At 42.8% G+C, this 15,595-nt stretch overlaps 1 protein-coding gene across 1 annotated transcript in view; it reads left to right on the top strand.

Annotated features, from left to right (window-relative positions):
* ADAMTS17 (ADAM metallopeptidase with thrombospondin type 1 motif 17) overlaps window positions 1–15,595 on the top strand; it is a gene marked incomplete in the record, with an annotated part of 265,113 nt that overhangs the window by 56,267 nt on the left and 193,251 nt on the right. Inside the window, 1 exon segment of the mRNA XM_034784572.1 lies at window positions 1,073–1,116. Within this exon segment, the coding sequence (XP_034640463.1) occupies window positions 1,073–1,116 (44 nt within the window).

Below are 15,595 nucleotides of genomic sequence, written 5' to 3'. Positions count from 1 at the left end.
TCAAACCCAGGAAGTACAGTGAGATGTGAATAAGGTGGGGGAAACAGGTTGATTGAACTCTTTTGAACCTGGTGAAAGGCTGGTGTTTGTTTCAAGTCTTGGATGAAAATTCAGGCTGGGTCATATTTGATTTGAGTCAGTTTGTCTACCGCTAATCTGAATGTTTTGTTTACTTTTCCCCCCTCTGCGTCCTTCTTTTGTTTTATTTCTGGCTCTTTCCTTTTTCTTACTTTCGGTGTCTGTGGAGCAAGAAAAATATATATACAGAATGAAATAGATTAAAAGAGGGAGAATTTGAAAGAGAGCAGTTTTTATTGTGATTCCGACCAGTGGTTCTCAACCAGGCGTCCAGGACCCTCTGGGGGGCCGTGAGCAGGTTTCAGGGGGTCCCTCAAGCAGGGCATTCGACTCACCGGGGCCCAGGGCGGAAAGCGGAAGCCCCAGGCAGTTGTCCTGCTTGCTACCCTCTAACGCTGGCCCTGGCTTTTATATGCAGAAACCAGTTGTTGTGGCACAGGTGGGCTGTGGAGATTCTATAGCATGTTGGGAAGGTCTCAGTAAGAAAAAGATTGAGAACCCCTAATTCTGACATAACTTGTTTTCTAGGACTCAGTCCTATATAACCATGTACAATGTCCCCTGATTTCTCCTCCCTTAGTTTTAGATTATGCTGCAGGATCGCATGCCGACTTCTTCTTTTGAGTGCAGTACTGTGTGAATGTGAGTAGCCCAATTTTAGTCTAGGCTACTGACAAACTTTGATGTCTTAGAAACATGTGGTTTCCTACTTCGTAATGTGGCAGTTCTCTCTTGCATGTTCAATCTCAAGAAGCCTTGCTTGGTTTGACTTTGGATGTAGTGAGTGGAACTATCAAAATAACTCTTGTCATCTTGAAAATAAGTCAGTGCTGTTACGTGTTGTCATCATGTATAATACACAGCAGTTAAAGGACCTTGACTTTCCTGATAGCTGGGAATGTTTCAGAACTTTGGTTCGTGGACCCCTGCTTTTCTCTAATCTGTTCTTGAGGCACAGCATACCCCTGACTTGTGTTTTTTGTTTTCTTTTTAGGACAGATTTCTGCGTACACAAAGATGAACCCTGTGACACAGTGGGTAAGTCAGCACAATTAGGAGGAGTATGTTTTAAACGCCAGCTATGTATTGAGATGATCAGCTCTCTGGACGATTTCTTTGACTCTTGGGTTTGTTCTCGTGCTTCTGTTATGAATGTGGCCATCATGCAAACATGGATCAAGCTGCCTGGACTTAACACCTGACAGATAATGCACACCAAGTATCCCATAGCTGCCCTTAATTCTCAATAGTGGTTCTCGAACTAGGGCAGCGGCTTGTTCAGGGAAAGCCGCTGGCGGGCCGGGCTGGTTTGTTTATCTGCCACCTCCAAAGGTTCGGCCGATCGCAGCTCCCAGTGGCTGCGGTTCGCCGCTCCAGGCCAATGGGGGCTGTGGGAAGTGGCGGCCAGTATGTCCCTCGAGGCCACTGGGAGCTGTGTTCGGCTGAACCTGCGGACGCGGCAGGTAAACAAACCGGTCCGGCCCGCCAGGAACTTTCCCTGAACAAGTGGCGGCCCTAGTTTGAGAACCAGTGGCCTACATAACATTCAGATCTAAATGGCAGTTCCATACCTGATACCAGATTTTGGCAAAGTGGGTATTTTTTCTGCCCCTTTTCTCTGTCTAATCTTGATCTATTTATGGGACCCCTGCCATCATTGAAGTATTTCATTGCTTCTCAAGTATCAAAAAATAGAAACATCAGTAATGATGTGTCTCTTCCTTCTTTCCCAGCCTGTAGAGGAAGTGTATGAGAGAGTGTGTGCGAGAGAGAGAAAAGAAGGACCTTACTGAAGCAAAGCCAAATTAGAGATCTTCTTTCCCACTTCTAACTTCCTATCTACATTGAAGTGTATCCCAGCCCTGATTTTCCAATGGCGTGTGCCACTACATCCCACACCTTACATACTTTGTTTTGCATAGGTGGACTGCATCTCCGGCCCTCCAATTTTTCTTTTATCGCCACACTACCTGCTTTTGGAGGCATAACTCAATATACTATCCATGATTATCATATGATTGTTTACAGATTTGCTTCAAAGTCAAACTGCCTTTGCCTCAGTTTCTTCATTCCAAGTGAATTCTGGCTTCGTCATCTGTTCCAGCAGGTCTCAGTTCAGTCTCTGGAAGTTGGGGAGAACACTGTACTTCATGCTGATAGAGATAAATAGCTGGGGAGGGTTGGCTTGGGGGCAGATAACTGTAAACATCCTTCTGTAGGAGATCTGAGACTGTTATGAAAATTACATCTCAGTACACAGATTCTTCCCTACGTGTGGTGTGGAGAATAATCATAGGAGAGGAGGGAAGTAAACATAATTGAAAAATATATACATTCTTCATTCAAATATTAACAAGATCTGTGCTGTATCTCCAGACTTTCCAGTGGGAATTCTTTACAATGTGCTTATTCTCTCCAAGCCCAATGGAAAACATCCTTCCACTAAGGAAGTGTTTAAGCTGTGTACCTGAGTCCGGATATGGCTCCGGCACAGTACATGGTGATCTCTGCGTAAAAATAAAGCTGATGGAAGACACATGCTACTGCTTAACAAATGCTTACTGTGTTCAAATCTCTTTCCTTGTTTAAAGACTGCATTAATGAGGATCCGTGTTCAGGAATTATCTTTCCACATGCAGTCTGGCTGAGGAAATATGATGATGACAATGTCTCTTTTCTGTTCTTGCAATAGCTATATAGTTTCTCTTTGACCCGTTGGGATTCTTGTAGAGGTAGCGGAAGATAGGGTGGTAAATACCACATTTGTTTCCTATTCTTTCCAGTGCAGCATTTCCCAACCTGTTGGAAATTGAGCACCCATTCAAGAAAATGAAACCAGTCCTCCTCCCGCCATGTAACCATCTTAATGTATTTATCTTCCGTGCCCCACTGGCTAGCTCTTCCTTCCTTCCCCAGCAGGGGATGTATCCTACACTTCGGGAAATGGTTGTGCAGATCTTTGTAATATGATGCTTTCTGTCCTCTGTTACATACCATGGTGAACATTGAAATCATTAAAAAGCGACAGAGTCCCGTGGCACCTTATAGACTAACAGACGTATTGGGCCATAAGCTTTCGTGGGTGAATACTCACTTTGTCAGATGCATGACGAAGTGGGTATTTACCCATGAAAGCTTATGGTCCAATACGTCTGTTAGTCTATAAGGTGCCACAGACTGTTGCTTTTTACAGATCCAGTCTAACACGGCTACCCCTCTGATAATTGAAATCATTAACAATTTAAAATGATTTAATGAATCATTTAGTGAAATGAATGAGACAGTTCGGCTCTCTTGGAGCTGCTGCTTCAGGCTCTCTGCAAACTCAGGTGGATGCCTCAGCATTGAATTTTGTAGGTTTTCTTTGAAATGATGAGATCTAGGAACTCTTTAGCTTTAATTAAAAAAAAATTTTTGGAGAACAACTGAGATCTGTCTGCCCATCAGCCAGGTGTCCATTTATGCCCCCTACTTTGGGAAATGCCGCTCAAGTGGTCGGATGTGGAGCTGGAAGGGTGAGAGTCACTTCTCTGGCCATCTGTTCATCATCTGCCTTGATTAGGATTATCTCATTGAGTTATAACACAGTGGTGCAGTATGCATTTTGAGGCTGCCACGGTTTGAGGAAGTAGCATTTCTAAGGCACAACTGATTTGATAGGTCTGAGTAAATTGGTCATCCTTGTACTGAAAGGGGTACATCCTAAACAATATGATGGTTTCTTGACGGCTTGGCTACACCAAAGATTTTTGTTTACCTAGAGATCACGGTCTACCTTTTCTATGGATAAACATGACCCAATAGTGATTTTTTTCCCCCCACGGCAGTTTATATAAGCTCCCTTTCCCTCTCTTCACCCAAGGTGTGGTGGTATCACCCTAAGATTTGTCTTTATTTGTCAAGTTCTCCCCGATTGTCATCCAGGCATATCAGGGAAGTTACACCAGCAATTAAGTTGTCCTTGTGTTGTTTGTGTGTGGTGGGTCAGGGGGAAGAATAAACTATAGTAATGGTCTTCTACTTCAATACAAGGCTCACCATTTCAAATAGCAGCATCTATGCGCAATTCCTACGCGGTGATAGTGGAGATTCTGCAGGTTCCCCTACTATTCAGAGTAGGAAGTAGCGGTTATGTCTCCGGCACCAGTATGCAAGAATTGTTGACTTTTTTAATAACCACCATTATGTGCATTGAAAGTATATTAAAAGAAGTCATTAAAAAAAAAAAGTCATTTAAAAAAAAATTACATTTAGCTGATCTTTATATAGATATATTTAGATCTATCTACAGTGCATCTGGCTTTGCTTTTCTAATACTTATGTGATCCGTTACTGTTATGTTTAAATGATAGTGTTCATGGCCATCCCTGAAACAGGAATCGCCGTGTGATGTTCCCTGGCCTGTGTTATGCTGGATGTCAGTCCCAGTGATCATAATGGTCCTGTTTGGCCTTACGTTCTGTGAATCTATGAAAGCAGCTCGGTCACTGAACAGACATCCCCTGCAGTATTGCCAGTAGAGCAAAGAAAAAGCCGTTCAGTGCAAAATGACATCCACCTGACAACCCTGAATTCATGCAGATCCCTTCGCCTTGCTTTGTTCGTGCTACGTTCTCATTCTCTTAGGGCATGTCTACGTGGTGGGGCAACGTGCTCTAGAGGGGTGTGGTTTCTAAAGCGCACGCATGTGCTGTGCATTAATTGTTCCGTGTATACCTTGCTGGTGTGCTCTAAAGGTTCCTAGTGCACTTTAACAGAGGATTGTTTCAAACAGGAAGCTGCCACGGCCTGGGCGGCCTCCCTAGTGGGCAGAGCAGGACCTTGCCTGGCAGTTGTGGCAGCAGTTCAGCTCAATGGCAAGCGTCGATCCGGGAGTCGGGTACCGATCCGAGGGTGAAACGAGTCAGGGTTGAGGACCCAAGCCAACGGTCAGAGTCTGAGTCGGAATCAGGGTTGGGAGGCAAGGACTCAACTGAAGCAGGTGGGAGTCCAGGCTGGAGCAAGGGTTGGAGCAGGAAGCGAGAGCAGGGCAAACTCCGCTTTGGGCGTGGTATGCACTGAGCAGCCATAGTGCTCCTGCTGCTGCAAGGCTCAAGTAGCAGGTTGCCGGTTCCCCTGCCCAGTCACGAAGCACAACTACTTGGAGAAGGCTTGTTGGGCCTAGCTGAGCTTGATGGGTTGCCTAGCAACGAAGCGCACTAGACTTCGTTGAAGCGCACTAGACAAGCTTTAAAGCACACCAGCAGCGTCTACATGGACCAATTAACGTGCAACCCGTTGGTGTGCTTTAGAAATCCCCCGCCCCCATAGGGCATATTATCCCATCGTGTACCCCCACTCACTTTTGTAACGTGGCTTTAAATTTAAAGAACCAGGTCTCAGCAGAAGCGTGCATCATTTTTGCTTCTCCCCCTTCCCCCCACCTCCAGTGTTGTCAAAAGATTTGACGTGGTTGTTAAATTGCAGGATTAAGAAAAAAATGGTAATTAGTTGCTTTTCAGAGGCGCTTTGCTCTTCTGCGGGGCTGGATTAATCCATCACTGGGCCCTAGGCAAACATACATTTCTGGGCCCCTAGCTTCTAATTTGAATAGTAATACATTCCAGTGATGTTCCCTCCATTACATGCCGCTGCAGTAAATTCCCATCCCAGCCAATTTACGTCCTTGGAAAAGGAAGTGATTTCTTTATCCAGTGTCCTCCTCTCTCCCTAACTCTGCTGGGAATGGCTAAGTGAGTCTCACTTGTGTGAGGACTATCTCTGCCCACTCATCCACTGGGGTGGATTTGCATGCCAACTGAAAGAACTTCACTCGCTTGAGGGAGTTGCATTGCAGCCTGGCACACGGGATCACAATGCCACTTAAGTTTGGCTCGGCTGCCCAAATTTGAGTGGTGGTGTGACCCCGTGCACCGGGTCGCTACCCCACTCATTTGAGTGAAGTTCTTTCAGTTGGCATGAATCTGCTTCAGCAAAAACAACCCCCCCAAAATGAAAAAAGCACAACACCAGTGCACCATTTTCAGCCTCCCTCATGAATTTGGACTCAAGGCATGTGCCTAGTTTGCTTATGCGTTAATCCGGCCCTGTTCTTCTGTCGTTAAAAGAAGTTTTTACATCAGTACATAGTAGTGATCATCTTGGAATAGCTCAATGGTCCATCTAGCCTAACGTACATCATGCTGTCTTGTGTATGATATTGGCCAGTATTTCATAATGCACTACCATGTTATGTATAAGGGAAGATGGTAGGTCTATGCAATTTAAATAAGTTACTAGAGGGCCTCATTTGAACTCGAGGCGCTCCAAATGCTATCCCTAACACAAAAACTGCTGGGAACTTCTGCCTGCCATGCAGACACAGAGAAAGCAGCAGCAGGAGGTTTGTATTTGTATTCTGGCAGAGGTTTGTCGCTCATGCCAATTGCTCGGGGGACCAAGTTCAAGTTTTCTTGGCCCAGCTGCCGTGATACTGTTGAAAGTTACATAATGGCTGAAACAAGCTCAAAAGTGGTGAAAATGTGGAGGTACGGCTTTGTAGGATGATATCCTGAGCTGAATCCCTTTTACTTTGGAAATAGCCTGTCGCAGCTCACTGCCCATAGTTGGGCTGAAGAACAGACGGCTTTTAAAAGGAGGAGGAAAAAAATAATAAACCCACGTGCGAGACCATTCCATGAATAGTGTTTCAACAGCCATGGCTGGTAGGACTTCCAGCCCCCTCTGGGATTGAAGCAGAGGAGGTTCGCGTTATACAACACAGCCTTCCCTGTTGACACAAACTACTTCAGCAGTTTGCAGGCTGCTGCCTCTGTGTCTCATCTCTTGTGATGTGACTTTAACCAGGTCTGCTGTTTCCTGCAAAAAAAAAAAAAAAATCTCCGTTCCAGCTGAGCTGCCTTCAAGCCAGCCAAACGGAGAGTTCAACATCTAGCTATTAATATCAGACTGACGCTTGGAGCCCTGCGCGTTGTCAGAATCCAACCTCTGTGACATAAGCAGGTTGAGAATGGCCCTTTCGTTGGATATTTCCATCGCTCAATGCCAAAGAAGCAGCTTTCTGGTTAGTTCGGAATGAGCCTGTATATTTCAGACTTAAAGCTTTGCCTTGACTCCTCACTGTGTGTGTCACCCCGGATCCAAGCCGAAGCTTCCATTGACTCAGTTAATAATAAAAAGTGAGGGCAGAGGGAGGAGCATGAAATGGAAAATAAGAGTCTTGCTTAAATCTCCTTAATTATCCTGATCGAAAATTGTCTTTACCTCCAGCTTAGTCACGTGTGTCTCCCAGCCTCTCTGTGGTTTGGTTCTGGAGAGGGGAGTGTTGTATGTGCTCTGTCTTAACACTTATCTTTCTCCAACTCTTCTTGACAGTGAGGCAGTGTGGCCTGATGGAGTGGGACTCTGGAGTCTGGGGTTTCATTCCTGGCTCTGGTTCTGGCCTGGCGAGGGACCACTTCCCCTCTTTGTGCCTCTGTTTCCCTATATGTAAAATGGGGATAATAATCCTCAGCTCCTTTTGTAAAGTGCTTAAGGAACAGTATGAAAAATGCTATATATGTGCTAGATGGTAATGTTCTGTGGAGGCTTCATGTTGCCTCTCCTGATAGCACCACTCCTTAGGAGAAGTTTTCTGTCCCCACATCCCTCTGCTTGCTGATGTGTGTAGTCTCCTTGGGGTCCCCACTAGCAAACATTTCAGGACTATACCTGGATGATGCAAAGATGCTGATATGTCTCTGACTAGGCATAGTCCTTGCATTAAACCTCACATAGTTGGTATTTGCATTTCTTGCATCATCCTTGGCCTTTTTGCTAGTTCAGTCAGGTTCTGCATCTCCTCTCCTACCCACTGCAAATGATGGTTCTGAGCTTTGCTGCTATCTCTTTTGTATTTTGTGTTTCTGGGGCTTCCTTTCTACCTGGTACTGATTCTAACTCTCCCATCAGATATAATTAATCCCCTAGGAGTGGGAAAGACCTATTTGGTATGGCATGAGTGGAAAAGAAAAAGCATCCTCACATTAAAAGATCTTTTTGATAATTGTTCAAGTTGAGAATTTCTGCACATTCCAGGTGGGGTGGTGGTAATTTGATGGCAGAATAAATAGAAATACCTTCGCCTGAAAACAATCTACTAGAGAAGTGATGCATGTCTTTAGATGATGTCTTGCTGCCATCTAAATCAAACTCACTATACAAAATACCCAAAATAAAGGGTCTCCTGAAAGGGACTATGTCAGGTTGATTTAGGGCTTGTAAAAAACATGGGGCCTGATTCTCCTCTGCCTTGTCTCTTTTTTAGTTGTTTGTGACTGTGTAAAGCACTTTGTGTAGGTGTCAGTGAAAACCCCAGGGCCCAGGCAATGGAGAATCACGCTGGTTTTACTGAACTGACTTGAGCAGCCGTGCAATTCACTTCAAACTTTCCCTTTTGATTTAACTACTTCCTCTGCAGTTTTTGCAACCTAAATAATACAGAATGGTGCTAGTGTTCAATATTCTCCCACTGCTATCTCCAACGCCCTTTTTTTTAAATATATTTTTATATTTATATATATATATATATTTTTTTTTTTGCATGCCACATCTTATGTGGGAAGACCTTCCAATCCTGCTCATCAGGCATCAATCTCTCTCCTTCCAAATCCCTCCTAAAATCTTACTACTTGCATGCCAAGTGAGTTTAATAAAAATTAGACATTTTAACGAAAACCACTGAGATGTGCATCGACCCGACCAAGTACCACTTGATCTTCCTGCTCTGACCTTTGTCCTTCCTCACCTTGTTCTCTTGCTCACTCCATTTCTTGTTACACTTATTTGTAGCTTCATGTTTATGATTTCAGTGGGACGTCTTCCATGTTGTAAAGCTAAACCATGTGTGCAGCATGTCTTCAGTCACTAGCTATTTGGGCCAGGGACTTTGGGTGACTTCCTTGAAGTCAGGGTGTTTTGCCATTGACTTTATTTGGGTCAGGATTTTAGCTCTTCTATTTTTGTATGTTCTGTGATGCACCCAGCATGCTTTTGGTTGCTGTAAAATTAAGTGGCCAAGGTTTTGATAAAGTGACTAGTGATTTTAGATGCCTCTATTTTTGCGGGGCCTGAGATGCATTCAAAGGGCCTGATTTCCAGAGGATGCTCAGTACTTTCGGAAGATCAGTCAGTCCCCTTCAAAGTATCTCAGTTTGGGCACCCAAAACCACTGATTTGCTTTTGAAAATCTTGTTCAATAATAGTAATGGTTCATAAAGGCCAGAAAGTGAAACTAACCAGAAAAAAAAAGTGAAACTGACCAGTCTATTTTCACTAAGACAAGGGAAATGCAAAAAGTAAACAAAAAGAACCTAGCTGCTGTATACTGGTATAGGTCTCTTTCCAGACTGTAAAAATAGAAAAGAAGTCAAGTATGCCAGATTAAATAAACTGCATATTTACTGTCAAATACCTTAGCCCTTTTCACCAATTTATGTGTAAATGTAACTTGTTGAGTAAAGTGCTGACTTTATTTTGTAGGGACCTTGTTTTCTCTTTACTGCTGTGGAAATTGGAGTGTTTGAATTTTATTTGTTTTTTAATTTGTCTTGCAGCTTAGTAGTCTTGTTTAGTTTTGTCTTCAATGGTGTATGTGTCTGTATCACACCTTCTACCTTCATTTTTCTGTCTGGCACTTCGGGGTGGATTCATTTGGATCAGTGCTCAAGTCCTTAATAAAGAAGTGCTGGAATGCCGTTCCAATGCTCGCAGAGTGCCAGAACGGCATGTTGGCTCCCAAAAAAGTGCTGGAACGGTGTTCCAAAGCATTCCAGCGTGACTCAAGCCCTGATTTGGATAAAGAGACACTTGCTGTTACTGCACGTAACAGTGTACAGCCGCTCTTGCTTGAGAGCATCGTTCAGAAGCACTGCAGTAGATTTCTGTGTAAACCCAGTCAGGCAAACAGTTGGATGTGTAAAGTGAAGTATAGACGCTTGTCTCCCAGGGTTCTTTTTCTTTCCTGGAATAGGCAGTTTGTGTACTTTGGATTCACCTGATGTACTGTTAGAATTCGTGAATTTTAGTTTTGGCTCCCGGATAGTTCCCTGAATGGATTAATATTTTGATTAGAGCTGACTTCTAGAACATTGCCTAAGCACCATGACATCACTGACGGCTGCATTCCGTTTCATCACAATTTAAAGAAACCTGCTGTTTATCTCTGAAAGCCGTCGGTTGCATATGCAGTCGGACGCATATGAAGGCAGGGCCTAATTGATGTCCAGCTAGCACATCACGCCAAACAAATGTCAGGAAGAGCTCTGGAATCGCTCCCGGCTACTGTATGTGTGAAACTGAGAAGGCTTTGAGGCAGATGTGAACAGAATGACTTCAGTACATTAGGTCTGAAGACAGAGCATTCCAGGGAATGGATTATAACTACCAACTTTTATCTCTGTTTTGGTGTTTTTGTATCATTTTTTGCCATTTGTCTCCAAAGTCAATTTCCATGTACACGGAGATTGGTCATTGGTCATGGAGACTGGTTTTTTAAATGCTGCCTGCTATGGATGGAATTCACCAACCCCTTGTTCTACCCTCATTCATTTCCTTCCTTCAGGTTTGCTCCTTCTGGGATGCTCATAAGAAGTGAATTAACAACATTTAAAAACTAAAAGGCTAAGCCTTCCTCTGGCTTTCCTAGTGTGTCCGGTCTGCATTGTTCCTCTTTTGTATTGTAAGCCTTTGAAAACAGGGATGTATTCATTTTGTACAGTTCCACCCAAACTTCATAATCCATCATTTGTCAGCAGTATAAAAGACCGGAGAGGCCCCAAATGAGATCCTGGCCCCTTTGTGCTACGTGCTGTACAGACAGAATAAAAGAGAGTTCCCTGCTTTCAAGAGCTTACCATTGAAATAGACAAGACTGAAAAAGGGTAGAAGAGAAAAATGAGGCATATAGAGGTGAAGTGATTTGCCCAGGGGGATGCTGCAGGTCATCAATGGCAGAGCTAGGAATAGAACTCCGCTATCCTGACTTCCATTAGAGACCCTGCCTTCCCAATAGAAATAACACCCATTTTAAAAAAAAAAAATCTAAATATTGTTTCACTTTATGCTGGTTAGAAATAGAAAAGCTTTCTTGAATGGCATGAACTGCTGATTAGTAATGTCCTCTGCATAATGCAGCTCAAATCTCGCAAAACAGGTTCTTCAGTTCAACACCTTAATGATTCAATTCCCCAGCAAGTCACAGTCTTGTGTCTGTCTCTTCCCAGCCCTCCATCTTTATGTGCATCTTTATTTGCATGTTTCACTCTGGTCAATCAGCCATAGGCCGAAGGCATCATTTTCGGCTTAAGAAGGAAGATGAATTTATATTTGAAAATCATCTGAGGTTTTTTTCTCTCATGTCAGACATACATGGTTCTTATCCAGCTGACTGCTTTTTGATGTCTTTATCCTTTGCTGGCTTGAAAACATTTCAGGTATCTTCTATTGTTTTATACGCCCTGTAGCTTTAAAAAAAACCCAAAACCAAGCTGTGTAAAAACATCTGTATGTGGCAGTGTAATAAGGTATGGACATTTATGGAAATAAGGCATGATTGCATTCATCTGAACACTTGCTCCACTGGATAATCACATAGAAGCATTCCAAGTTGCACACATGATATGTAATAGTAACAGAAGGAAATGAAGTACAGTTGCAAATTGTACTTGTACATTTGCTTTGTCTTGTAGCTACCAAGGTAAATGCATTTTTTGAGATTAAGGTTAAAATAAAGGAGAGATGAGACTTCATCAATGATAGACCAGGAAAAATCGGTTAGCACGGCCAAAAAAAAAAAAAAAAAAAAAAATTTTACATCCAATATAGGTTGGTGGGGAAAACTGACCAGGAAAAGGAGCCCAGAACTGGAGTAAAATGATTTTTTATTTTTTAACATTTGGTGTAATACATATGAGATGATCACATATCTTCGTGTTGGGGGGAGAATTTCAAAGGCACCCCATTGACTTGCAGTGGGAGTTGGATGCCTAACTGCATTCTCTGTTTTTGAAAATCTCTCCCTTGTTTGTCAACCAATTGAACATGCTTTTAATATGATGGGTACTACAGTCCATGGCTTTGTCACCGTTATAAGTTAAGAAACTTTAAACCGCTTCCAACCCCATGATTCAGAGTGCAATTTGATCACCAGGTAGGATCAGGAAGAAGTAAGTTCCGTAGTATAATATTGCATCATTAGGTATATTCTGATTTTTCTCACCTTTCCCACAGAACTGTGCATTAGCCATGGTCAGAGAGCGATGGTTTCCCATCAGTTTTTAAGCAAAACTCATCCATTTCATTCGTAAATTTGGCTTCTTGTGGAGGTGGTTCAGCTATGAGCACACATGGCATATTCTATTCCAGCTCTTTCAATAGAATTGTAAGGACAAACTTTTCAAAAATGGTTCCTTCACAGCAGGTATAATTAGGTGTTTGCTGGGCTTCATGAGTGGGATAATACCTTACCTTGGAGAGCTAAGGGTATGAATAATTTTGTCTTGTGGTTTTATTTTTGATTTTGTGATCTGGACCAACATTCATACCTGTGAATGCAGCTTATATATGTATAATTTAGAGAGCTAAGATGTCTAAGAAATTCCAGGAAATTAGATGCACCCTCTATGAATACTCTGCATGGCACTTTGAATTTGACAGATCTTGGGGTTTCTAAATGGAAATCTCTAACATAGGCGGGGAAGGGGACTCTAAAAAGGAATAACAACCTTCGACCCCCAATCCTACATTGAAATGCACATGGGCCCCCACTGAAACCTCTGGGAGTCTATGTGGGCACAGGAGCCTTTCTGCAGATGTCTTATTTCAGGTTCAGGTGTAGCTCTTGGTCTGAAGCAGGTTAGCTAGTCTTTTACCTTTACAATAGGATAATAGACATGTGTTGATTTTTAAAGAAAGTAAACCTCCCTCAACCCATCAGATGTCTTTCCCCTTATGTTTTCTTTCAGGGCGGTTTCAGAAATGCTAAAGACCTTTATGTTTGCTTAGCTTGGAATTAGCCTTGTGTTTGTACTTTAATTTGTGGTCATGAGCAGTCAGCAAGTTCAAAACACTTGTTGGATTTGTGTGGTTGCCCCATTGGTGTCATATAGTTTTGTTCAGCCACTTTGACTGATCTGTTTGCACTAAGTCTCCCTGTGCCCATAATTAGACTGCTGTGTACATGTTAACATTCTGCTGAGCAACTGTTTCAGTAATGTAATCCACTGAGCCCTTGTGCATACAGTAAAATTAGCACGGTAGTAAACAGGTATTATGTTGCAGCTACTTAAAATAATGGCTTTTTTGGTCCCGGTCAGTGTGGAAAAACCAGACAGACACACACATTCACTTTTAGGTTAAAGATCTGCTGTAAAAACTACAATCAGCCTTTATGTTTTTCTGATGTGACGGGAACGCCAAGAGATGGAAGTTAGATTTTCTTTAGCATTTACATTTAAACAGGATGCTAATTCATTATATGTTCCTTGTATCTGATATCATCCTTTCACTATTGCTGGTCTCTGAGAACTTTTTGAGAGGCAGTAATTGCATGGAATCAGGTTTTGTGTGCTTCTTAATATCCGGCATGGATCTGGTCTCATGAACATGTTTTGTGTGAAAAATCTTCAAAGTGTTGTAATACTTACAAAGCACTTTACAGCATCAAGGAACTTTAGAAACTTTAATCCTGACATCCCACCTGTGAAATAGCGTTTTAGATTTCTTTTGGCCAGATGTACTTGGCATTCAGCTAAGCAGTTGGTGCTGGTAGTAATGCTTTTGTGTGCCATGAATGTTTGACAGTCAAGTCCAAAGGTGTTCTTGTATTTTCACTAGAATCCACAAAAAAGTTGAAAGTCACAAGTCTGTGAGGTCTAAGGTCCTGGTTCAGGAGAGCACATGAGCACACATTTAAGTCTGGCTGTATTCAGTATGGTGCTTAAGTGTTGTCCTTAATAGAAATGCTTTCCTGAATATGGGTTTAAGGTCCTATAAACTACATAGGTTGTCTAGGACTATTTGAAGTCAGTCAATATGTTAGAACTGTGAGCACTGGAATAAGCCTGCTTGTTGTGAACATTTGCTTTGGGCTGCTGGTTTAGTGAAGTTGCAGTCTTGCTTCTTTAGAAGAATAGAGCTGTGTGCAGTTTTCTGTTTATTTGAGGCCCAGCCAGTGGTGTTTGGGTAATCCCCTCACTCAACATCAAATGGAGAATACAGTCAAGAAATAGCCATCTGGGTTGTTTTGAAGATAATGAGTGTAATTCTGTTCTTACATACCGTAGTTTAACAGTGGTGCCAATCCATTGTCTTCATAGGAGCCATTCGTGATTCACACTGATGCAAGTCAGCTCAGAATCGGGTTCTGTATAATATGTATCCCTGATCAGATGTAGTCTGCTGTTTTCAAGTAGTCCATGCAAGTATTCAAGGCTGGGAGCTTACGGGAGAGGGACAGCTGTGTCGTTTCCTTTCAAAGAGGATAAGTTGCCTTCCCACCCCCCAGGTCTGATATATTTCAGCCTCTCGTCCCTGCTGTGGTGCTGTTTTCCTTTTTCTCTGGGATTCGTCATTCTGCCCCATCTAGTCTCTGTACCTGGTCAGCTCTCATGTAGCACCTCCCCATTTCCCTCTCCAGAGCAGAATGCAGAAAAGCAGCACTTAGCACAATCTTCTTGCATGTTTGCACTTTCTTAGCAGCTCTGGTAATATCTATTCTTTGAAATGGATGAATGGGAGTTGATCCTTTGAGGGGACTATCTCAGAGCGCTCGGTATCTTGCAGAACTGAGCCCTAAATTTCTGCATCTAGTTAGTATCGAACGGCTGCAGTTGGCACTGTCCGGGAAGCACTGTGATGCAAGGGCACACCTGTAATTGCACTTATGGTTAATTCTATGGGATTTTTCTTGTCTGGGTGACTGACTTTCAAACAAACAAACAAACAAACCATGAGGCCGTGGAAGAGGGGAACATTCCCACAATCCTGTGCTCAGTTTAAACCCCTGTAAGAGAGAACCACGTGCTCACATCAGTTGTCGAAGCTGTATCTATTCCTGATTGCTTTGCTGTCCTCCTCTTCACACAGTGGACAGATTTCCTACGTTGAGTCCTTGGGTGGGTGGTGCCAGGGGAGTAAGTGGTATTTGGAGGATCAGACGGTGATCACTTTTATCCTTTATTTTGACTCATGTGGGCTGTAATATTTTTTATTTATGTCAATGGAGCTCAGTTCATCAGTGGCCACTGGTCTGAGTTCTGCAAAGGTAGTTTTGAGCCATCAATGCTTGAGGAGTTATGAGGGTTCGCTCTTCCTGGGAGGTATCTGGTATTCTTATAAAGCCTGAATTGTGCAGGATTGTTGGAAGTACTGAATGCTTCTTTGGGCTAGTTATGTTCAGAAACATAAAAACTCTTTTAAATAATACTATGAATGTCCTTAAATATCCATCAGTGTAATAGGATCATTCGTATTCATATTC

Source organism: Trachemys scripta, chromosome 10 (genome assembly GCF_013100865.1).
Source record: "Trachemys scripta elegans isolate TJP31775 chromosome 10, CAS_Tse_1.0, whole genome shotgun sequence".
Taxonomy (NCBI): Eukaryota; Metazoa; Chordata; order Testudines; family Emydidae; genus Trachemys; species Trachemys scripta.
This window is presented reverse-complemented; position numbering and strand designations above follow the sequence as displayed.